General features: G+C 38.4%; 1 protein-coding gene across 8 annotated transcripts in view; it reads left to right on the top strand.

The window, feature by feature from the left end:
• The window catches only part of GABPB1 (GA binding protein transcription factor subunit beta 1), a 59564-nt gene extending 39233 nt beyond the window's left edge, over positions 1–20331 (top strand). For 6 of the 8 annotated variants that reach the window (XM_004611777.3, XM_055130623.1, XM_055130620.1 and 3 more), the window contains exons 7-9: positions 9980–10165; positions 11826–11941; positions 18822–20331. In XM_004611777.3, the coding sequence (XP_004611834.1) occupies positions 9980–10165; positions 11826–11941; positions 18822–18974 (455 nt within the window). In that variant the 3' untranslated portion in view covers positions 18975–20331. The remainder of the gene's footprint in view (positions 1–9979; positions 10166–11825; positions 11942–18821) is intronic. The other 2 variants (XM_055130621.1, XM_055130619.1) reach the window with 1 other exon arrangement.
• The last annotated feature ends 6078 nt before the right edge of the window (positions 20332–26409 follow it).

Below are 26409 nucleotides of genomic sequence, written 5' to 3'. Positions count from 1 at the left end.
TCTATATGATATGCACTGCACTGTAGCACTGTAGCACTGTCGTCTTGTTGTTCATTGATTTGCTCGAGCGGGCACCAGTAATGTTTCCATTGTGAGACTTGTTGTTATTGTTTTTGGCATATCAATTCACCACGGGTAGCTTGCCAGGCTCTGCCGTGCAGGCGGGATACTCTTGGTAGCTTGCCGGGCTCTCCAAGAGGGACAGAGGAATTGAATCCAGGTTGGCCGCATGCAAGGCAAACGCCCTACCCGCTCCTGCCCTATATGATATGAACTCTGATAAATGTTTTACTTGTGATCTCATTTAATCATCCCCTCAAATCTTCATAGTAGATATTGCTGGTGGGGCAGAGAAAAAGATCTCATTTGGTGGTGTGAGGTGGGATTTGGGTTGGGGTACCCATAACTTCCCTCTTTTCTCTTCCTCTGCTCATTTTCTCTTTGTTAATTAGTGATAATGAACATTTACTCATTCTCCAGCTTCTTTAGCATTGTTAGCAATGTTTGAATCTAAACCTTTATATATGTTAAAATTTTTCTGAATAAATTTGTGTACTCGTAATTGCGTCTACTACTTACAGCTAGTACTTACATACATATTGACCTGCTGTTTTTTATAACTTGTGCCTCTTTAATTTTTTATAAATGCCTAAGTACATCAAAGAAAACTAACATCATTGGTAGATTCTATTTGGTTAAACTTGTATATTTTTGTCTTCAGTAAAAGTACGTTCATGAAAATGAAATAGTTTTTCTTGAGTGCCTTCAGCTCTCAGTTTTGACATTCAGATGCTTGACTCTGTGAATTGGTTATGCCAGCTTATGTAATTTCATCTACCTTTGAAAATGTTATGCAAGATCTGCTCAGGGAATTGATAATTTTAGTTACCTTTATTGCATGTATTTCACTATCCTTTATGAGCACAAAAACTACTGCCACATTGTAATGGAATCTTTTGGAAGATATTTTTAAGAACTTGAGTAAGTTGAAGTTCAAGTGAGTATGTTGCCACCAGTCTAAACAACTCTGCCAAGGTGCATAGTCAAATATTTCTTGTCAGAACTCAGTTTGTGAGGGTGGAGCAATAGTACAGCTGGTAGACTGTTTGCCTTACATGTGGTCTACCCAGGTTCAATCTCTGGCATCCCATATGGTCCCCCAAGCAACGCCAGCAGTCATATCTAAGTATAGAGCTGGGAATAACCCCTGAGCATCACTGGGTGTCACCCAAAATGCACCTCCCCCCAACAAAACAAAACAAAACAAAACTCAATTTCTGCATATTTAGACAGATAAACATACCATAAATTATTCTACCTCTTGAACATCCAGTTTCAACATCAGTCATTAGATATCTTGATTTAAAAAACAAAACAAAACAATTTTTTTTCCCCAAGAACATTGTAGGATCTGGGAAATAAAATATTATAGGATGACAGGGTTGGAACTGTAGTACAGTAGGTAGGGTGCTTGCCTTGCATGTGGCAGACCTAGGTTCGATCCCTGGCCATGACCCCTGCATGACCAAGAGTAAATCCTGAGTGCAGAGCCAGTAATAACCCCTGAACGTCTCTGGGTGTGGCCTCCCTCCAAAAAAAAAATATTTTATAGGATGAATCAAGTGTGTGGAAGTAATAATTTTGCACAAAGTAGAATGACTTTTTTTAAAATTTTTTTTTATTGAGTCACCATGTGGAAAGTTACAAAGTTTTCAGGTTTAAGTCTCAGTTATACAGTGCTCGAACACCCATCCCTTCACCAGTGCACATATTCCACCACCAAGAATCACAGTATAACTCCACCCCGTCCCCCCACACCCCTAGCCCTCCCCACCATCCCTAGCCCCCCCCTTTGCCTGTGTAACTGATAAATTTCACTTTACTTTCAACAAAGTAGAATGACTTTGATGCCAAATGTTTGTGCCCAGAATCTAATTTCTAAGGTGTGTGCTTATGATCACTGTAATGTGCTCCTTTCCTCTGTATAATTTTTTGGGGTGGTCAGGGAGCCTGTCTTTTCTAGAATGTTTATAATTTGTTTCTTACATGAATACCTCTTTCTGTAATTAATAATTTTTTTTTTTTAAGTAGAAGCATCGCTATTTCTACTTTCAGTTCTAAGTTGTGGCTATTGAAGCAGTTGTTGAAATAAAAAACTAATGTTTTATTCCCCTTCTGCCTCTTTTTGAATGCTTGAATACCAAAATATAAGAAATTTCAGTCCACCAGTTGGTACTGTTTATAGTTTTCTTCTTAAAAAAAATTTTTTTTTGTTAAATCCATTTCAGTGGTACAGTAAACCTGTTCTCTGGGTACCAAATAGCAAGTATAACAGTAGATGAAATGGAGGTTGACTGACTGATTGGTCTTTCATACAGAAGGAAGTAGCTGTTGAGAGTTGAGGATGCTAGGGAACTATGGCTTACGGCTGTAAATATCACCATCATAACTACATTAAGATCTTTGACACTTTACCTCTCTCCCCCATTAGTTCAGTGGGAATCTCATTTAAGAAATCTTTTACAGTGCTTTTTTTGGTGAAAATAAATGATTTTCTTGATCTGATCATTAGAATATATTAGGGGCTTACGTCCTTACTAGAAGCTTTTCGTGTAAAGATTGTAGTTATATTCTTTTCCTCATAAACCTTTATTTTTCTAAATTTCAATTTGAATAAATTTTTGTCTTGTTTTGGAGATGCTCAGGGGTGTTACTCCTGGCTCTGTACTCAGGAATTACTACTTTTGGTGGTGCTGGGGATTGAGCCCGGGTCAGCCGCATGGAAGGCAAATGCCTTACCTGCTGTACTATTGCTCTGGCCTATGAGTAAATACTTTTTATATCCCTATGCTTATCTTCTCATGATTCTGTGTGTTTCTATCAGAAGTTTAGGGAAATAGATCACCCTAATTGTTTTTATACTCTGGAGACATTTTAATTAAAGTATTGATCTTGTTAGAAATTATTTAAGTTCCTGAGCCTGTTGGGGTATAGTAATTTGCAGTTATATTAAATAATTCTTGGCTCTCTGTCTCTGTCTCTCTGTCTGCCTGTCTCTGTGTGTGTGTCTGTCTGCCTGTCTGTCTTTCTGTCTGTCTCTCCAAAATAAGAGGATGAAATGATCATAGTATGAACATAACAGCATAATTAATATAGAAAAATAATATTGACATTTATTGGGTTCTTGCTTTATGCCTTTTCTGTGCTTTATATACATTACATTGCTTTGTTCTCACAGTATCATCAGAATTAATTTACTATGTCAGGAATCCCCTCCTCCCCCTCTCTAGTCTGTCTCTTCTTTCCCCCTTGATTCCTTTTCTCCTCTGTCCTTCCCCCTATAACTCTGGGGCCAAGAGTCATCGAGGCATCCTCCCTTTAAAACTTTCTATTTCCATGTCCTGCTATTCTGTATACCACCTATAAGTGAGATCATCTTTTGTTTATGTTCTTCTGACTTCATTTTCTTAAATTAAATCACCATGAGATACACAGTTACAAAGTTGTTCATGATTGAATTTAAGTCATACAATGTTCTAACATCCATTCCTTAGCCAGCATTCCCCAGGTTCCCTCCTGCCACCCTGACTTACTTCATTTAACAGTTGTTTCTGTTTTTCTGCTTTTTGGGTCACACCCAGCAAAGAGTGGATTACTTCTGGCTATACACTCAGAAATCACTCCTGGCAGCGCTCAGGCAACTTATATGGGATGCTGAGGATTGAATTCGAGTTGGATGCATGCAAGGGAAATGCTTTAACTGCTGTATCCTCACTCTGGCCCCTTAACATTTAGTTTTAAGAGTGGCTGTCACATTCTTGATACATGAGGGGCTGGAACAAGAGTAAGTGGGTAGGGTGTTTGCCTTGCATGGGGCCGATCAACGTAGGCCTCAGCATCAGTCTAGCCTGAGCATCACTGGGTGTGATCCAAACAGCAAAAAAAAAGAGAGACTTGATATGAAATTTACTCATTTTAGAAATATCACTGAATCACTGGGGCTGGAGTGATAGCACAGCCGCATGGCGTTCACCTTTCACGAGGCTGATCCGTGTTTGATTCCTCCATCCCTCTCCGAGAGCCCGACAAGCTACCGAGAGTATCGAGCCTGCATGGCAGAGCATGGCAAGCTACCTGTGGTGTATTGGATATGCCAAAAACAGTAACAATAAGTCTCACAATGAGAGATGTTCTGGTGCCCGCTCGAACAAATTGATGAGCAACGGGATGACAGTGATAGTGACAGTGACTGGTTTAATATTAACTCAGCAATGAGGAGGTCATGTTCATTCAAATACCTTAAGTTTTCTACTAATTCAAACTCAGTTAATTTGGAATCTCTAAGACTTGAGTGTAATACAGTAAAAAATTTCTTAATAATGTAAATTTCTTTATTTGGCTCATTGGGGACTGCTCTTGGGTCATTTCTCAGGATTCGTTCCTGGAGGTGCTTGAGGTCCATGCTATTCCAAGGAATGAATCTGGGCTTCCCATACTTAAGCATGCGCTTTGAGTTCTCTCCAGTCCTCTTCTTTGTTTTTATATGTAGTTTAATATTCACTTAACTACTAATGGAATGCCTAGGTAAGTCTCTAATAAGGAAAAGACATATGAAAGGAGGGATTTTAATAGCTTTAATTAGCTTATAATAGCTTTAATGTAATAGCTAATAAATAGCTATGCTTATATTTGTTTTTTATATGTGGATGCCTATTAAACTTTTCAAGAGATAGATAATGAAAAAATTGGCTTCAGATAATTAGAGTGCAATTAAAAAATAGATTTTGAATTATTAAGATCAGATTTCTCTTAGAAGAATATTGTGTTTATAGAAGTAAAAGAGCAATTATTTGCTCTCGAGGTCTAGACCTTTATGGTTTTTTTTCTAGAATATAATATATACTCTTATCTAAGATATTGATTTTTGTAAAAACATCAAAAAGATTTTGCTGATTGTTGAAATTCCTTTAAAATTTTATTTCAGACAATTGCTGATCAGTGAGCATAATAGAATTATGGTTTATGAAAAATAACTATAAAATATAAATTTCTCCAGGGGACTCTGGTTTACCTACTTAAACTATGAGAATATGCTTCTTTTCACTTCACTTTAAATTAAGAAGGTATCTACAATATATGCTGTAAGTTCCCATGGTAAAGCTTGATTAGTAGAATTGCCATTTTCTTTTGACTAACAGTTCTTTTTTTTTTCCTTTCCCTTTTTGTATCAAATTAGCATTCTAATTTGAAGCCTAGTTTCAGCTCTAGTTTTCTCTTGGGTGTTTGGGTTCTATTTGGTTTTTCTTATAGTACTTATTTAACCAGATGGGAAATTTGACATTAGAAAATAATATGCAAGTTATGTCTTTAGGCAAAAATAAATGTTTCTTTTGATTGGTAAGATTTGCAAAAGTTCCGTTAAGATCTACGGTTACCCCTGTTTCATTAATTTCAGCGAAAGCACAGACCTTTTTTTTTTTTTTTTTAATTTTATTGAATCACCGTGAGATAGTTAGAAGCTTTCATGTTTGGGTTACAATCTCACAATGATCAAACACCCATCCCTCCACCAGTGCACATTCCCCACCACCAATATCCCAGGTATACCCTCCCTTTCCCACCCTCCCCCTGCCTCGAAGGCAGACAATATTCCCCATACTCTCTCTCTACTTTTGGGCACTGAGAGTTCATCATGTTTGGTCCATTATCTACTTTTGGCATGCATCTCCCATCCCAACTGGTTCCTCTAGCCATCATTTTCTTAGTGATCCCTTCTCTATTCCATCTGCCTTCTCCCCTCTGTTCATGAAGCAGGCTTCCAGCTATGGGACAATTTTCCTGGGCCTTGTATCTACTGTCCTTGGGTGTCAGCCTCATGTGATGCTACCCTACACTCCACAAATGAGAAGCACAGATCTTCTTGAAGCACACATATTCGAAGTGTTCTCATAGTATATTTCCTCTTCATGGATAGATTTCTTGCATGTTCTACGTGGCAAAAACAAAACATTGACCTACCCACAGTTTCCTCTCTAATGATTTTCTGACTGTATTTCTTTTTGAACTGTCTTAACTTTGAGATGTCTATAGTACCATGCATGATGGTGATTTTATTTTTTTCCCAAGATTTTAAGTTTGAAAATAAGATGTTTGTATTTCAGATGTAGTATTATATGCCAATCTTAGGGAATTAGGAAGGAGATTGAAACCAGGGAAGCAATGACGGTTGAGTTATAGTTAGGCGGAACATAAAATCTTGTTAGAGAAAAGAGGAACGTGATACTTAAAAATGCTGATATAGATGTGAATTCGTAAATAAATTTTGTGGACAGTTACCTTTCCTAAAATTAGTTTTCCTTAAATTCTTTCCCATAGCACAAATTAAAAAGAAAGCCTTTTAGATGAAAGGCAAAGACTTATTTTAATCATAGTCACTGCAGATAGCACAAAGATGAAAGGTCGTGAGTGATGCCTTGATAGTATGTCATCTGAGGAATTTCTTACGTATGATTATGCTTTAAAATACTTATATTGGTAGTTAACATTCAACCAGAGTAAACATTTTTCTTTTATATGGATATTTTTCTAAAAAAAAATCAAAGCAATAATTAATGTGTTTGAAACCTTAGTAGTCATTCTATTGAGTATATTGTTATTTTATGCCCAACATTTCACTTTATAATTACCTTCCTGAAATTTTCCTAAGTGCCCGGTGACAAAGCCCAATTATATTTGAAGGCAAATAAAAAGGAGGCTCAAAATAGGTTGTTTTTGTTTTTAGTGCTATCTCCTTAGATTATGACCATGGGCTACAGGGAACACAGCAGCAGGCCTCTTCCTGATGAGGGTCTTGAAAAGCAGTGTCCTGGTTCTTTTAAAATTTAATTTTTTATTTTTCATTTTTTTGTTTTGGGCCACACCCAGCAGTGTTCAGGGCTTACTCCTGACTCTGTGCTCAGGGATCACTCCTGGCAGTCAGTCTCAGGGGAACATGTGGGGTACCAGAGGATCAAACTTGGGTCTGCTGCGTACAAGGCAAGTGCCCCACCTCCTAAAATACCGTTCTGGCCTCAGGCCCCTAGTCTTGCATCGACTTGTACAAAAGGCAGTTCATATTTTTGAGCTCTTTGTCTTCATTATATCTGTGGTTGTTTCTAGTTCTGTTGAATCTTTAAGACTTTATTGGCGTGAGACTCTAAGCTTTTTTTTTTTTTTTTTTTTTTTTTAAATTGTGGTCCAGAGGTTTCACACATTTGAAGGATGTGCTGTACCACTCATTCACATCCTGGTTCCATTCAAACTTTTTTTTTTAATTGAATCAGTTACAGTGTCATGATACTGTAACTGATTCAAGCCCAAGCATTAAAACTTTATAATGTTGGGGGCTGGAGCGATAGTACAGTGGGTAGGGCATTTGCCTTGCACGGGACTGACCTGGGTTCAATTCTCAGTGTCCCATGTGGTCCCGTGAGCACTGCCAGGAGTAATTCCTGAGTGCATGAGCCAGGAGTAACCCCTGTGCATCGAATTGCTGGGTGTGACCCAAAAAGAAAAAAAAAAAACAGAAAACTTTATAATGTTGTTTTCAGACCCATAGAAAAACTGTGAGTGACCCTCATCTGTACTGAGTCACACCTGTTAAGAGTGTTTCTTTTCTTTTTAATTTTTTTTTTTTATTCTTTAATGAATCATTTGAGGAAGTTTCTGTTTATTTCTTCACATTTTTTGATGAGGTTGGATATTTTTCTTGGAAAGTTTTACCAGTGTCTCATGTATCTTTGAAATTAGCCCCTTAGCACATGGGTATTGGGTAAATAATTTTTCCCATTCTGCAGACTGTCTTTGTATCATTGCCACTGTTTATTTTGAGGTGCAGAAGTTTCTTAGTTTAATGTAGTCCCATTTATTTATCTTTGCTTCCTCTTGGTGCAGATGTGGGGAGAAAGGGACTCTCCTTCTTTGTTGGTGGGACTGCCGACTGGTCCAGCCATTTTGGAAAACAATATGGGCACTCCTCAGCAAAATAGAAATTGAGCTTCCATACAGTGCAGCAGTATCATTCCTGGGAATTTACCCTGGGGAACCAAAAACACACAGAAAAGCCATTCACACTTCTAAGTGCATCACAGCACTATTCACAATAACCAGAATCTGGAGACGACCTGAGTGCTCTAGGACAGTTTTGATTTCGCACTCGTTCATGGAGATCTTTGCAGGATATGTCAGTTGTCTGCAAAGTGACTGGCATTATGGAATCTCTTGTTTCTCGATAATTAGATTAGCATTGAACATTTCCAGGAAGAATATAAGTGGTATTTTGTTATCTTCTATTACATCACCTTGGGAGGCTTGTAATCTCAGCAATCCTGATATGACCACTTGGTGTAAATGTGAGTGTTATGTCTTTGGAGGCACATCTCATCCTTTGTAACTAATAACCGATCTTGGGTATGATATTTTTAGAACAGTTGAATATCTTGTTTCCCCCAAACTTTGCACTGTGGGTTTTTTCGGGTGTGGGGTTGGGGTTCAGAAATCAAACTTGAGTTGTAGATGCCATTCTTCTATGAAGATCGTTTCTCTTTTCCCCTCTTTATTAAGAGGGGGTATTAAGGATTAAGGAATTTTTTAAAGTCTGCATTGTAGTCTATTACTATCATTACTCTTTTAAATATTTCTCAATTGGAATATAATATGTATATAGAAAAGTGCAGAGATCCTAAGCTTTAGTCTAGGATTTGTTATCAAGTGATCCGTCCTGTATAAGCATTGCTTGTTTGTTTTTTTTTTTCTTTTTGGGTCACACCCAGCGATGCTCAGGGGTTACTCCTGGCTTTGCACTCAGGAATTACTCCCGGCAGTGCTTGGGGGACCATATGGGATGCTGGGGATCGAACCCGGGTCGGCCGCGTGCAAGGCAAACGCCCTACCTGTTGTGCTATTGCTCCGGCCCCTCATTGCTTATTTCTTAAAGGGAAAGGACACTGAATATTTTTAGTATGATTTTGTATCATCAAGTATGGGTTTTGTCCTGTTCATGTTTTACATTGAGTGCCTTTAATCCCTGTATTGATTCAGAATTCGAATCTACCAGTTTGTTTATTCATTCTGATTCTGATGGCTCTCTGATTGGTTTCAAGTCTTTACCTTAACTGGAGCTGCTGTGAGTGTTTCTGTGCGTGTTTTTGGGGTCAGCAGCTGGATGTAGGGTGGCTTGTGGAAAAGCAGTTCATAGTATTAACTTGGGATTTCTTTACCAGGGAAGATGAGGGTTCCCGAGTTCTTTCTGAGTGTCTCATAAATTGTTGAGAAGATAATTGTAAATTTTATCCACATGAATCTTCATATTTCACAGTAGTGTTCTTTAACGACCAGTTTGCTGCCAGTCTGCATGCATAAAACGGCGGGAGAACACTATGATATTGTGTTGTGCACTATCATGCTCACTACCATAGATCTTAGCAAGGTACCTTGCTTGCATAATCCAAAAAGGAAATACTGTTTATTTTGCTTGAAAATACAAATTTCGTGTGTCATTGGCTTCATTTAGGATGTAGAATTAAGTTTCAACCGTATAAATATAAATGGAGTATAACCATGTGTAAAGCACTTTTGATTTATATCATTTTATTGAGCAGATATGACTTTGTCATATATTCCACATATGAGATCTTAAAAAATTTGTACTTCACATAAAGAAAAATTGTTTGTTTAAACACACACAGAAATAGATAATTGGAACTCACTGTATATTGCAGGACCTGTAAACAGCTGTTTCTATCAATAGCTATAATACCATTGGATTTTAAATGGATTTTAAAAACTGTTCTATGTAACAATGAATCTGAGAAAGCAGAGTTAGCAAAACAAAAGTAAATTCCTCTTTATATTTTGATATGTGTTCACTGACTTCCATATTTAAATATATATTATATATATATTACATATATAATATATATATGTTGTTGTTTTTTTCCAGTAGTGGCTACGGAGGAAGTAGTTACCGCAGAATCTGTGGATGGTGCAATTCAGCAAGTAGTTAGTTCAGGGGGTCAGCAAGTCATCACAATAGTTACAGATGGAATTCAGCTTGGAAATTTGCACTCCATTCCAACCAGCGGAATAGGCCAGCCCATCATCGTAACTATGCCAGATGGACAGCAAGGTTGGTAGGAGGCATTTGTGTAAATTTTTGTTTTATTTCATCAGAAATTGTGATATGTCTTTCAGAGCATTTTTTTTTTTTTTGCTTTAACTTAACATCTTGTAGTTTTTTTTTTTCTAGAAGGTTTGGGGGAGGGAGAGCTGGGGACTCAAACCCAGGCACAAATTCAGGGTATATGCTATGCTCATAGAACTGAGCCATATCTTCAGCCTTATTTTGTAACCTTTTGCAACTGACTTCATTGTCTAATTTCCTCTAGCTAGTATTAAAATGAGATTTTTTCCTGAGTATATGCTGAGTGGAAGGAGGAATCTCTTAAATTATTCTGATTGGAAAATAAACTTAAATAATTAGAGTTTTTTGAGTTCAGTGTTGTTCAGATACCTTACAACAAGTTTAGAATAGCATTGAGCGGGGAACTTTCAGACATTGCTGGGTGTGACCCCCAAACCAAATAAAATTAGGTTAAATTTAAAATACCATGTAAGGGGGAGGGTGGGAGGGACACTGGGTTTACGGGTGGTGGAGAATGGGCACTGGTGAAGGGATGGGTTCCAAACTTTGTATGAGGGAAGTATAAGCACAAAAGTGTATAAATCTGTAACTGTACCCTCACGGTGATTCTCTAATTAAAAATAAATAAATTTAAAAAAAAAAAAAAGAAAAAAAAGAAAGATCACTCAGTAAAAAAAAAAAAAAAAAAAAAATACCATGTAAGAAAGGCTGTTTCTCAATGTACTCAGACTCAGGACTTGTAGTAGGAATGTGGAATCTTTGTTGAATGTTTAATTTTTGTCAGCTTTGTTGAATTTTTCCAAATTTGGTTTGAATTTTAGAAACCTCAAGAGTCTAATATGACAGAGTAAAACTATAGCTACATTTTTAGTGAAACCAAAGTGAAAGTATAGTCTTTTTAGTGAAAGACTATAAAATTCCATATTTCAAATGATTCTCCAAACCGTTTAAGACCATTGCAGCCAGGCCAAGACAGCCCTCCTGGAAGTGGACCATAGCACATCAGGGACCAGAAAAGGGCTTTTACTGAAAAACATCGATGAACACCCACAGGAAATTGGTGTTGAAGTAGGAAGTCATACAGGAAGGACTAAATAGACGCCACTACCAGGTGTGGCTCCACAACCAAAATAACAGTAATAGTGTTGGTAATAGGCCTTAGAGATAGCTCAGGGCCAGCATACATCTTTCCCAGTGTAAAGTCCTGTTTTGACCTGTTGGCATCGTATTTCCTCCCCAAGTCCCACTGCCCAAGTCTCCCCCAAGGATATTGCCCTGTTGTCCCCAAGCAACTCTGGGAGTAGTCCTTGGGCCTCTGAGCACTGCTTGGGAAGTCCACCCATTCCCCCGTGCCCCGCCCAAAGAATGAAATTCATGCAAAGTATGTTCTTAACATATTAGAATTAAGCTACATAACACAAAAATACCATAGAGTTTTCCAGCCGTCTTGAAATTGAGTGATACATTTCTATTCCATAGATGAAAGAGGACAAATGTTTCTCAAGAAGAATTAGAAAATGAAATATTTGAACAGAATATTTTAGATGAGCTGCATAAACAGTGTCAAGATATTTTATTTTTGCCAAACCTGAGAGTGAAGTAATGATGTGTATGTATATATTTATATACATTTTTTTCTTTTCAGTATTGACAGTTCCAGCAACGGATATTGCTGAAGAAACTGTAATAAGTGAAGAACCACCAGCTAAGAGACAATGTATCGAAATAATTGAAAACCGGGTGGAATCTGCAGAAATAGAAGTAAGGAGTCTTTTACCCGGTGTGTTTTGCAGCAGTCATCCAAAATAAATTGAATTTGCTTTGCTTTTTTTTTTTTTTTTTGTCATTTATATTTATTACTGACAGTGCTGTTTTGATACAGAATGAAAGCATATAGTGTTTTGTCTTATTTTGTCCATTTTTTTTTTGCCTTATACATATAGCAAGCCCTCAATAAATAAACATTGAATGAATGAATGGATGAGTGAAGAATTTGTTTGTAACAAAGTCTGTCTTCATGGTAACATCGGAATGTCTTTGGTTCTTGTATTCCATTCTTTATTTTCTATTAAACTTACATCATTCTCACCAGTACTTAAAGGAGTTTTTGTTCTTTCAAAAGTGAAATGCAAATGCCTTTTGAGCTGGGCAGTCCTCTTAAAGAAGGTTAATGTTTGCTGACTGGGTTATCTTTTTTAAATGGTAGGTAGCCTTGTATTTTACTCATAAATAAGGAAATTAAATGCATTTAGATTATTACCCTCTCCCGAACAATTTAATAAATATAAACTAGTTTATAAGTGTAACTAAACCATAGGTACCTCATAAGTTCTTTTTCCTTTTCTCACATGACTATAATAAAATCACGTCATCCAAATTTGATGCTAATGTATATAAAATGAAAACCTTAAATAACTTTGAAAGAAGAAAAGCAGTGGAAGGAACGTTGGACTTGAAATTAACTGAGCTGGGTTTGTATCCTTCCTCTTGCCCTTACTAGATTTGAGGCAAGTTATCTTACTTGAGTTTTGATTTTGATTTTTCTTTTAAATTAAAATTTAGAAGAAACTCTATCTGTATCTGTATATTCTGAGAATTTAAAATATCAGCTAACTCATTACATACTTCTATGATAGAAAATTATTGATAAATTTAGAAATTCCTTGTTAAAAATTACTATATACAAATGAGAGAATTGTTTTTAAAAGCTTCTAAGAGGAACATAGAAATTCTGACTAAAGACAATTAGAAAAATCCCTGACTCAAATTAATTCAAATGTTAGACTGATAACTGTTTGTAATCACAAATAACATAATTAAAAGAATCTGGTTCATAGTTTCATCAGAATGTTTGGTTAAAATTATGATTATTTAGGGTGAGTTGTTTTATTTTGTCAAATGAAAGAATAATATTCAGAACATTGCAGTTCGTAGCCACAAATTGACAAATCTGTTCCATTGAACAGTTTTAGTATAAGTCAGTAACAAATATGTTTTCTAGTGTCAGGTGACATTATGTCTGCCATATAAGGTTAAAAAGTTGTTATGTACTTTTAACTATATGATAAAGTTATAATAAAAAATTTTAATTAATCTTAGACAACATGTAACCCACATATTTACTTAAAGTATAGCCTAATCTCTTTCTTAAGGACGTTTGGAATGCAGGGTGCATAGTTGTGAATAATAGGAAAGCATGAATAAAATATGAATAAATTAAAACTAAGGAGATAAAACTTTAATAGGGCTTCAACTTGGTATAAAAAAGTGTTTTTTTTATTTGTTTTGTTTTTAGTAATTAGAGCTTTCTGGTAATGGAAATCTTATTCTCCATCACTAGAAATGTTCAAATCAAGGTTGAATGACTACTTAGAGATATTAAAGAGAAACCTTGAAACATACAGTAAGTATAGATGGTAGAGGTGGGATGGAGATATAGAATGAAGAAATGACCTCCAATATTTTCATCAAACCAGGTAATAATTTCCTTATAATACATGAAGGGTTCTTTTGAATTTATTTTCTTAGGTGACCAGTAGGATTATCTTGGGCTGTGACTTATACTTCTCTTTAGGTAACTGCTTGGCCATTAGTCCAAAGGGTTCCCTAAAGCAGTGGTTTTCAGCTGGGGCCTGTTTGACTCCCAGGAACATCTGGCAGTGTCTGAAGACATTTTGGTTGTCACCCAGGGACATGCCACTTGGATTTCATGGGTAGAGGCTACATTTGCTGTTAAAGTTTTACAGAGCACAGCAGCTGCCCTTAGTGAAGGATAGACGCTCCCCACACACAATAAAGAGTTCTCTGGTCTAAAAATATTAATGATTAGGTTGAGAAATTCAAAGGAACTGACAAATTAATTCATCTATTAATATGTTTGGATTTTCTTTGAGTGTATGTATTCATAACTGTCAGCATGCATGTCTAAGGAAGGTGCTGTAGTTTTCCAATTTACAATGCAGATGTTTGTCAGTAGACTCTGCAAAGTTAGTTTGTTAAGGAAAATGTATTGTAAATAAATAGTGTAGCCTTTGCATTTCTAAAGATAATTAAAACTTTTTTTGGAAAGGAGGAAGAAATAGCAATAACACTTATCATTTGGAGCCCAGAGTTATAGTAAGATAAGGCGTTTGCCTTGCATGCCGCAGACCCAGGTTTGATCCTTGGCACCCCATATGTTCCCCAGAGCTCCACCTGAAGAGATCCCTGAGTTCAGAGCCAGGAATAAGCCATGAGCAATGCTGGGTGTGACCCCCAAACACAAAAATAACATCATTTGTCACTCTTTGATTTTCTCCTCACTGGTGTTAATTGTAGGATAGTTTGTTATTTTCAGGTTTCTTCAGTTAATAATCATCTTACTGTTCTGAATTGAAGTTAAATTATCTTAATTCAGAAATATGGGTCTAGAATCAGGTGAAGTTGGAGTTACGTTGTATAATTTTCTGATTGTGTGATTTGGGTCAAGTAAGGTTTGGCTTTCCCATTAATGAAAGGTGGAAAATGAATAGCACTTACATTATCAGATCGTAATCATTTCGAAAAGAATGTACTTAAGGACTAGTGAAAAGGCAGGAGTAATGATGTTTTTGCTTTATAATGGCTAAAGTAAAATGAAAGTTTTGATTACCAGAAAATTAAATACTAAGGGAAGGGCTAGAGAGATAGCACCAGGTTTAAAGTGCTTGCCTTGCATCCGCTGGCCTTATTTCAGTTTCCCACATCCCTTGAGCACTGCTGGGTGAGTCCCAAACTGTGCCCCCTCTGCCTCCCCAAAAAAGAAGCTTACATATTTAAAGTAGTAAAATTTACATATTTTAATTGCCGTCACTTGAAACAATGCATGAATCAGTTTTAAAAAATTTAAAAAGCAAATGCGAATCTATTTCCTAGTGGAGTTCTAATATTAGCATTAGTAAGAGTAATAAATCTTATTTGCTATCAAATCTTAATTATAAATCAGAAATTGTCTTGGAATTCTTGAATTTCATAGTGTTAAAAAAAGTTTCAATATCTTTTAGTATTACATTATTAGTAAGTTGAAATAAGTTTACTTAAGAATTCAGAGTCCTTATTAAAGTTGTATTTAAAAAAATTAAAACCATAAGATTGGCATTTCTATTTATAAACTCAAATCTCAAATGTTTCGCTATTTATGTGTAAAAAAACCCAAATTACTGTTTGTAGTAAGGGAAGTCTTACATATAATATATGTTCACTTAACATTTGATAAATAGGGCAGGGAGATAATTCACAGAACTGGAATACATACTTTGCATGCATGAGCACTTCGTTTGATCCTTGAGCACCACTGGCCAGAAAAAGTTAACAAATTTGGAAACAAGAAATTGCTAAGTAAAATAAATGTCATTTTCACTTTTTGTAGATTTTTACTTACCTTGTTAAGGTGATAGAGGGAAAAGGCTTTCCTCAACTGCCTGTAAGTGTTGAGAAGTAAAAAATGAAAGCACTTAAACTTTATGTTAACGATACATTGTCTTGAGGATTAAGAATATTTATTTATTTATTTTTGCTTTTTGGGTCACACCCGGCAATGCACAGGGGTTACTCCTGGCTTTGCACTCAGGAATTACTCCTGGCGGTGCTCAGGGGACCATATGGGATGCTGGGAATTGAACCCGGTTTCGGCCGTGTGCAAGGCAAACGCCCTACCCGCTGTGCTATTGCTCCAGCCCTGGATTAAGAATATTTAAAGAGGAGTGCCAATGATATGTTTCTTTCAGATTTTTCAGATTTAGCCAATGAATGCATAGTGAACTGAGTCTTATTTGGCCTGTCACGCAGATGGAAGCTCTCCTTTCACTTACTTGAAGAACTGAATTAAAAATATGCAACAAGAGAAATAGGATTAACCTGTATTCATTAGACTGACTTCCTTATGATTTGCTTTCATCTTCTAAAGGCTGAATCTGTAGCTGATTTTAAACACTTCATATTAGATATTTAATGTATCTAATATTTTCCATCAAATCTGGGCAAAATTTTTAATCCATATTCAAAACTGTGACTACTTAAAGGGTCTTCTAACATACAAAGTCTTTCTTTTTTTTTTTTTTGCGGGGGAAACTGTTGGGGAAGGAGGGTGGTTTTAGCCACATCCAGGTGTACTTAGGACTGTCCCTGTTTCTGTGCTCAGGGATCACTCCTGGCGGCAGTGCTTGGGGTACCAGATAACAAACTGGGTTTGGCTGCATGCACGGCAAATGCCTTAATTCCTGTTCTCTCTGGCCCTCAAATGTGAACATTTAAAAGCACCGATACAGGGCCATGAGTGCCCCTGCCAGAGGTGGGAGTCTAGCTCTTGGGGAAGCAAAACTGAACCCCAACCCCTTCTTTGCTGTGCTCAGAGTCCTGTGTGCACAGTCCCTACCAGGGTGCTGGTAATGATTTCTTACAGGAGACCTGGTTCATGATGTCCTTTCTGACTTGTCCCTGTTCTGCAGTCTTAGAGTAAAGATGAGAGTTCAGCATGGGTGGGCTTGCCTGTTAAATCAGAGATAACTTGTGTGTAATTGGAAGATTTTAGAGCCTGCCTTGACCAGTCAGCCTCTGCATCTAGTGGACCATAAGAATAATAAGTGCTGGATCCAGCTTTATTTTTGACTTTGCTGGCAAAGGAAGCAGTCGCAGAAAGGCAGGAACGTTAACAAGGACTCTTCCTTGTGGCCCCTGTGATCGGAGAAGGGAATCTTCTAGCAGAGTGGCAGAGGCCTGATTCTGGTCTCTTCTGCGGGCTGCTGATAGCTCACATTCAATCCCAGCTCATTGTGAGGACTTGGCAGGAATTTGGTCTTTCTTATCACTCTCAGCCCCTGCCTCACTAAAATGTTCTGGGCCTCTGTGATGAGGTTGTGTTTGAGTCAGTACAGTTGAATATTTTATTTACATGCTTAATAAATGGCGAAACTCTGAATCCTTTTTCCTTTGGAACACATGGCGGTGCTCAGGAGTTCCATATGGTGCCGAGGATTGAACCCAGGGCTCCCTCATGTAAAGCATACACTCAATCTCTGAGTTTTAAAACTATAATTTTTGGGGGTGGGGACATTCTTGGGCTACTCCCAGTGTAGTGCTCAGTTGACAGTGCAGTGCTGGTTATCAAACAGGGCCTCTCCAGTGTGCAAGGCCTGTGTTACAGTCCTTTGAACCATCTTCCCAGTTTAGAATCTGGATTCCTTGAAGTGTTTTTTTTTTTTAACCCTTATAGTAAGTAGGAGTATCGTAGAGACAGAGAAAGAATATAATGTCCATGTACCAGATTTTGTTTTGCCTCTCATTTTATTGGGGAATTTAATACCTTTTATACATACTAATAGACCACAGTAGAAAATTTGGTATTCTACCGCTGTGTAAAGTACTATAGGAAACACTAATGTTGGCTAGTACTCCCTGTATTAGAGGCAAGGAATCTTGCTTGCTCTCATAGAGGAAGTTTGAAGAGCAGTAATGTTTAAGGTGCTAGGGATGGAATGGAGCAACAGAGTACTGGCTTGCATGTGTGTGATCCTGGGTCTGAGGCACAAAAATATTAAGTACAGGGGCTGGAGCGATAGCACAGCCGTTTGCCTTGCACGCGGCTGACCCGGGTTGGATTCCCAGCATCCCATATGGTTCCTTGAGCACCGCCAGGGGTAATTCCTGAGTGCAGAGCTAGGATTAACCCCTGTGCATTGCCAGGTGTAACCCAAAAAGAAAAAAAAAATTAAGTACAATTTAAAATACAAAAAAAAAAGTAAAAATGTTAGTGTCTTACCATTGGGAAACTATATTACCTGTCTCTTTTTATTTGGGGCGGGGGGCACACCCAGCAATGCTCAGGGGTTACTCCTGGCGGTGCTCGGGGGACCATATGGGATGCCAAAGATTCAACACCAGGTCGGTCACATGCAAGGCAAACGCCCTACCCGCTGTACTATCACTCTGGCCCCGAAATTATATTATTTCTGAGCATCATTTTTTGGTCTGGATGATGGGTATGAAACCTAGCTTAAGATTTGTTACTGTAGATCACTTGAAAACTCTTACAAAAGTACAGATACCCAATTGGGATCCATTATGTTAGTCTTTTCATTAGAAATTTTTAATTTCTTTTTTGCTGATATGTAACTCAGTTGTAGTACAAGGACTTTTTATGTGTATGGTCCTAGGCTTCGTCCCTGGACTTAAAAGAAAATAATTTCCTAGGTGTCAGAAGTTGTTATCTATCTTCCATAGTATGGATCATAGAATCAGGGTTTTCTAGGGTGGTTGTTTCTTTTTTCGGTTGTTAGGATTTTGGGGGGCTGTTTGAAGACCCATGGTGCTCAGGGATTTATTGCTTACAGCTCTGGGCTCAGGCTTCACTCCTATTTGGGCTCAGGGGACTTTATGGTTTTCCAGGGCTCAAACCCTGGTTGGCCACATGCAAGGCAAGTACCTTAGCCTGCTGTACTCTCTCCAGCTCCAATAAAATTACAGGCTTTGATTATTAGTGTTTCATATGGGAAGGCAGGGTGTCGTGGAGATAACTGGAGTGCCTGCTTTTAGCCAGGACATTTAAAAATTTTTTTGAAGGCTGCATGTTTATACATATTAATATATTTATGCAAAAATTGAAGAAAAACCTTTTTTTTTAAACTAGGAAAGAGAAGCTCTTCAGAAACAGCTGGATGAAGCAAATCGAGAAGCACAAAAATATCGACAACAACTTCTAAAGAAAGAACAGGAAGCAGAGGCCTACAGACAGAAATTAGAAGCAATGACTCGTCTTCAGACTAATAAAGAAGCTGTTTAATTGAAATGAACATGTAGTTTGAGTTTACTTTTGGTCAAGAAAGAATACAATCTTGAACTGTACACAGTAATGTACAGTATGACTTCCCATGGGGAAGACAGGATCAGTTGAAGAATCTACAGATTGATAATTGGACTTAAGCCATGAGCTCTGAATTCTTGTAACATAAAACTTCAGAAGTTGTGAAATGTATTTAAAGCTGAATTCTGTAAATAGTTTCTGGTTTTTTTTTACAGTTCCCAATGAGTTGATAAAGATTGTTGAAGAGATCCAAAAACACAATAAGCCACTGTTTTTGTGAATTCTTTCTGATTTTAGTACAAACCTTAATTTCTCAGAAACAGAACAGTTTTAAGGGTGATCGTTGATTAGACCAAATGTTGTGTGATAATTATGTGGTGGACTGATGCTGGAATTACTCTTGTCGGTATAACCTTCTATTTGAAGAGAAGCCCTCTCCGAGGAAATCTCTGTGCAGCTCTAAGTTGTTTCAGATTCTCTGAAAACATTTTTAGAAAGCGAACTTTTATATTTGTTCAATTTCAGCTTATACCGAAGTAGATTTACATGTATATGAAGCAAATATTTTTAAAAACTTTCTGTCTGTACATATTCTGCATGTTTTATATTTTCAAAATGCATCACTTGCATAGGTATTTTCCCCACAAAGATGATGATAGTTGCAAGGGGGGAAAACCCCCTTTATTCATCAGAACTGGGTAAGTTAGCAGCTGGTTTTATTGGGATGACAATGTTCTTAGTAGGAGCAGCTTATAAGAAAACTTGAATTTGCGAACTGCAAAAATCTATGCTCTTTAGAAAATTTCATAGTGGGGACATGAGCCTATTCTGTGCCTTCCATCATGATTTCCACATGAAAGCACTTTAAGGCACTGGATTTTAAGATAATGTCTTTTGGAAAACTCAATGCATATGAGTTTCTGAAATATTCATGGACTCATTTCCCCCCCAGGAAATTATTCTTATGGAAAACATTGCTTTTGTACGTCGTAGAACAAGAACCTTTTATACCACAGTGATGCCATATTGACATGTCTTACATACCATTTTTTTTTCCCTGTGAAAGCTGTATGTCTGTGCTGTGGCTTGCTTTTCTCGCGATATTGTTGAATTTCACAATGTATGGACATTAAATTCTGACATACTGTTTGTTCTTTTTTGTAAAACATAACTTCAAGTCCCTTTTTCTTTGTTTTTTAAAATGTTTTACTGCTTTATGAAAATGTTTAACCGTAAGATCCCTGTAGATTACCTATACTGTATAAAGAAGCAATTACCCTTAAAACTGTACTCTGGCCTACTTTTCTATTTTACAATTAAATATCTTTTACACATATGTTCAGTGTAGACTTATGTTTTTGCTACATTTTATTCCCATGCTAAAACTTTTGTTCTGTGTATTCCTTTATATGAAAATATTGTATACTCGTTGTGTCTACATACGTATATGTATGAATGTGTAAATGTATACTATATAATGTATACTGGTTATGAGATATATTATACAGTCTGAAAGTCTTTGCGATAACTCCTTGGGAATTTGTTAGTTCTCCCACTGGAGTTATCAGTAGTTACTGAATGGTTACTGGAACTGGTCGTCCTGGTGGTTGCCATTAGAAGAGCTCAGAAGATTTTTGGCAGGGAAGGCCGGGGATGTGGCTCACTCATAAAGTGCATGTGTGAGATGGGCTCAGCTCCCAGCTCTGCAGAAAATACCAAAGAACTGCAAATCTTTGAAATGTTCACTACATTTCGCCTTTGAAAAGTAAGTGTGCCCCCCAGGCACTGGGACAGGGGCAGTACCTGCTCCTGGCAGTGTTGAGCAGAGGTTGAGGTGGTGGCGTGGGCCTTTCCCTGCCATTTGAACTATCTCCAGCCCCTTCAGTTTGAGCATTTTAAGTGTCCTGAACTTTGGGTTTTACAAATATCAGACGATATTTTCACTAGCATGTGGCTGCTTTTTTCTATGTCTTGATTTTTTTTTTTTAGCCATTCCTGGCAGTATTCTACACTTACTCCTGTTCAGGGATCACTTCTAGCAAGAATGGGGGACCATAGGTGATGCGGAGGATTAAACCCACTGTCAGGCACTTAGTGGCTGCTTATCTCTCCAGCCTGTGTCTGATTTTGATGACTGTATTCTGATGAATGCAGTGTTGGGCTTCACCCTAGTGAAGCCTCTCCTTTTGCTTCCTGATCATGTTAGCTCTCAAGAGCCTTGAGACAATGCTAAAAGCAAACTTCTGAAAAGGAATTTAATGATGCCTTTGATTTCTAAGTGCCTGTACTGCTAACAACTTTACCTGATGCTAAAAAAGAATTTTGCAGCAAAGTGGGGGAGGAGGGCAGAGAGAGAGAGAGAAAAGAGCACTCAACCTCTCTCCCATAAAATTTTTTTTTAAAGGATGACTGAAACCCAATCATGAACAACTTTGTAACTGTGTATCTCATGTTGATTCAATAAAAATTTTTTAAACAAAGGAAGAATTTTTAGTAACATTTGACATAGTGGGGAAAAAAACGTAGATTAAAGGATTATGTCAGTGATAGTGTCAGATACTCAGAAACCAAGGGAAGTTCACATTTTTCAGTCTGATCTTGATGGTGGCTTGTAATTCCTTGATCATATGTACCTGATATGCTCTTATGAAATAGATATTTAGTCAAGAATGTGTGGCTAAAACTTAAAATTTTCTTTTTCTTAGTAGCTTCTCTTTTCAGACAATCAGGAAAAGCTTTTGTTCTGGCTCTTTCCATCCTGCATAAGCCTGTATTCTTTCTTGAGCACCTGTCTATTCCTCTCCCCTCACTTTTGTCTAAGTAAGTATCTTTAAATAAAACAATTTTACTTTAAGGGGGGGGGGAAATGCTTTGCATTCTCAGTGACCAGCAGAGGATTAAACATGGCGGGATAAGAGAACTCATTTCACATGTCCCACTCTACCATGACAGTAGTTAAAGGTCATCAGGTTGCCACATTGCAGGTTAATCATTACCAGGTGGGCTGAAGAAGCCTTTTCTAGAGTGCCTTTTTTCAGCTAGAGCTCGGCCAAAGCGTCAAGTCCCTTCACTTTAATGGGCATTATGATATTATTTCTTGAATAATTTAATTTCTGCTCTAGTCATGTAGAAGAATACTGGGGGGGGAGGCGCTGGAGCGATAGCACAGCGGGTAGGGCATTTGCACGTGGCAGACCCAGGTTTGACTCCCAGCATCCCATATGGTCCCCCGAGCACCACCAGGAGTAATTCCTGAGTGCATGAGCCAGGAGTAACCCCTGAACATCGATGGGTGTGACCCAAAAGGCAAAAATTAAAAGTACTGAGTATATACTATCTGTTCACTGAGCTCTTTAGATGTCCTTGTTACCCAGTAACTTAAGATTTAGTACTTCCCAGGGGTCAAGAATGTGTCTCAGTGATAGAGCACTTGCCTTATATGGTGAGGCCCTGGGTTCAATACCCAGAATCACCAAAAAGATGAAAAAAGAAATATAACTACATAATCGCTCGAACACTAGGAGTGCAAATTCCAGAAGGATCTGTGATGCTTTCAGGAAAACACATCTGACAAGTGGTATCTGCATGGACTATATTTCTCAATTTTTATTTTTGTTACTTCTGTCTTGATTACTTCCCCTGAAGTGCTGATAATGTCATTTATTTTCATTGGTTTTTAGGAAGTACTTTTACCAGTCTTTTGTGATACGGAGGGCAGAATGACTATTTTAAAGAGTTGTGATTTATGATAGCATTACTTATTTTAGGTCTGCACTGTCAACTCCACCACCACACCCACCACCCGAGAGTAGCTATTGTACTCTGCTTCTGGATTGCTCAAATTTTTTTTTTTAATTTTTATGATAGTGGAGGGCTGAGAGTTGAATTTCCTCTGTGACAAAAGAAAGAGAAGGGGATAAATGTGAAATGCCATATACTTTGAGGTATACTTGATGTTACAAAGTATTGTATACAAATATGTTTATGCAAAACATCACTGTATCACTGTCATCCCATTGTTCATTGATTTACTCAAGTGGGCATCAGTAACATCTCTATTACACTCAGCCCTGAGATTTTAGCAGCCTCTCCTTACTCATCTTCCCCAGCGATTGGAGGCTCTTTCAGGGTCAGGGGAATGAGACCTATCGTTACTGTTTTTGGCATATTGAATATGCCATGGGTAGCTTGCCAGGCTCTGCCGTGAGGGTGGGATACTCTCAGTAGCTTGTCAGGCTCTCCGAGAGGTATGTTTGTATCTGTTACTGCATTTGGGATATGAATACACCACGGGGAGCTTGTCAGGCTTCCTGAGCAGGTAATAGACTCGGTAGTTTGTCAGGTACTCCAAGAGGAGAACTAGGCTATTAGATGTCATACTGCCCCCTTCCAGCCTCAAGCTTCTGGAAGCTTGGATTTATAGTCTCTTGGTGTTGGCCATTGATGGGATTACATGTCAGCGGGGGCAGTTTCTGGGTGTGACTGCCTAGCTACTGGAAAACGGGGTATCTGGGTGGGAGAGGCCACCCTTATCCAGTATGCAAAACATACTGCTAATAAATATTTGTAATATAATCATTTAAAATGTTACTAAAAATTAAAAAGGAATCGTGCTCGTAAGAGGAATCGACAAATTGATAGACATAGACGCCTTATGCTGTTATGACTGATACTTGTTCTGTGTTACTCTACTGAAAGGGTTTTCCTGATTTCCTAGTGCTTTAACTCCTGAGAAACCTTGAACTAATTAAAAAATGCATGAGGAAGAAAAGCCTTTTCAGTAAAATCACAAAACAATTATAGGAACCTTATGTCCATATGGATGGATTCCCAAGGCATTAGCACTCAGGCCTGTATGCAAATAGAAAAACGTCAATTCTGTTCACCTTGCTTTTGTTGAATAAATAACTCCTCCATCATGTCAGATCAATTTAGGAATGAGCTAACAGAATTGTTATTTGGTAAAGCAATATTTACTGTACTTGGATTTCATTATAGATAACTAGTGTATTGTAGTCTAGAATGATGTTTGCTATTTGCTTTCTAATGATGGATAAGGAAATCTCGGTGCACATAGATTCAGTTTGACGTAAGCTTCTTGAATATATTTTCAGATTATTCTGTATATGTAACCTCTAATGGAAAACAGTATCATCACCGGAAATAAGCTCTGGTACCAAATACAAATGTTTGAGAGGTACCTTGGGCAAGTAGTAGATTTTATTTAGCCTTCAGTTAGGCGACCCCATATGGGATCATGAGCCCTAGGGCTAGACCAGGATAGGCTGTTGGCCTTGAGATGAGGGGAACTTAAAAAATGGAAGGATTATATTGAAGGCTGGATGGATTTGAATAGATTTATTAGGCATGGGGTGCAAGGGTTGAAGGGAAAGGGAGAGGCAAGAGGTATGCCTTGACCATATAGCTTGGTAGGTGGATGGATGGAAATACATGAAATTGAGATTCAAATGGAATTGGGAGAGAAGCTAGGTTTGGAGAAAGAGTTCCTTTTTGCAAGCTTGAGATGCTAATGAATCCTGGAAGGGGGTTTGCAGCAAGGCTGTGGGAGATGAGATTTTAGAGCTGAGATCACTACACATTTGACATGGAGATTGGACCTCCGTAGACCACACGGCAGCAAAACCATAGAAATGGCAGCTCGGGATGTGGCGCAGGTGGTAGTGTGTGATGTCCTGAGCTGAGTTCCCAGCATATCACCCCGCCTCCAGCATATCACCTTTCCCCCCAGCTTCCCTGGGTGTGGCCTTTGACCAAAAATGCAGAAATTAGAGATGGATAAAGCCCCCTCGGAGGAGAGATGGCCCAAGAGCACTACTCTGAAGCATGCATTCATGCCGCATGGGGACAGCATGGAGACCTGGAGGCTGAGAGGCCCCTCAGCATAGGGAACCAGTAAGCCCCAAATGCCGATTGCCCAAAGGGACAGAGAAATGAAGATAAATAGCCAAAAGAGTCTATCAGGGCTGGAGAGGTAGGACAGTGGGTGGAGTGCTTGTTTTGCATGCAGCCAGAAATTACCCCTGAGGATCTTTGGGGTGGTTTAAAAATCCCAAATCATCTCAGTTTAAGAGTATTGGATCTGGGATTGGTGGTGGAGAATGGGCACTGGTGGAGGGTGGGTACTCGATCATTGTGACTGAAACGTAAGCACGAAAGTTTCTAAGTCTGTAATTGTACCTCACGGTGATTCATGTAAAAATAAATAAAAAGAATAAAACCGCTGGATAAAATGATTTTGGACTTTAAAAAAAGTATTGAATCTGGGGCTGGAGCGATAGAACAGTGGGGAGGGCGTTTGCCTTGCATGCGGCCACCCCAGGTTCAATCCCCGGCATCCCATATGGTCCCCCGAGCCCGCCAGGAGTAATTCCTGAGTGCAGAGCCAGGAGTAACCCCTGAGCACTGCCAGGTGTGGCCCAAGAAAACAAAAAAAAAAAATAGTTTTGGATCACTTTAAAGTGTGTTTGTGCAAGCAGTGCTTTGGGATCCAAGGGGCCATTCCTGGAGATACTCTGCCAGTTTGTCTAGTTCAAGCAGTTCAGTGCGTGGGGGCCACACTGTGGCTGAGGGCACTTGATGCCAGAGTCAAATGTGGGCCCAGGGCCCCTATCTCCCTGGCATCTTGATCACTTTTTACTTACAAATCCAGCCTTAAGAGGGCTATTTCCCTCCCCATAGTGGCTTCTGCAAGTTCCTTGAAGCACACACTTGTACACAAATGCTCACTCACATTGACAAAAGGATCATATACACACATAGCTTGCACACTTCTAGATGCTAAAAGCATACAACTCTGCGGGACGTTTTAATTTTTACTCATTTCTGTTTTTCCATCTTGACCTGTTTCCTCACCTCTGCAATAAGCATCATAGAGTGGTGTTGGAGGGGCGCTATGCCTTCCCAGCTGGAGGGAGGGTTCTGCTCTTTGCAGTAAAAAAGGAAAGTCTGGGGCTGGAGCGATAGCACAGCGGGTAGGGCGTTTGCCTTGCACTCGACAGACCTGGATTCAATTCCCAGCATCCCATATGGTCCCCTGAGCACCGCCAGGAGTAATTCCTGAGTGCATGAGCCAGGAAGAACCCTGTGCATCACCGGGTGTAACCAAAAAAAACCAAAAAAAAAAAAGGAAAGTCTGTCCCGACTTGGCTCCAGCATTTTTTTGATTCGTTGTCCATTCTCACAAAAAAATTTCAGGAGAAAGCAAATAGTGAAGCAAAGTTCTTTTATTTGGGAAATCTGAGTGATGAGGAAGCAGGAAGTGTCCACCCCATACACAAAAGGGAATGACACATCCCAAGTTTCTATGCAGATGACTTGAGGAATGGAACGCGGACCCAGAAGCTGAAGACGCACACGTGAATGGAGTGAGTACCTGGACTTGGAATGGAAGGTA

Source organism: Sorex araneus, chromosome 3, assembly GCF_027595985.1.
Source record: "Sorex araneus isolate mSorAra2 chromosome 3, mSorAra2.pri, whole genome shotgun sequence".
NCBI classification, from domain to species: domain Eukaryota; kingdom Metazoa; phylum Chordata; class Mammalia; order Eulipotyphla; family Soricidae; genus Sorex; species Sorex araneus.
This window is presented reverse-complemented; position numbering and strand designations above follow the sequence as displayed.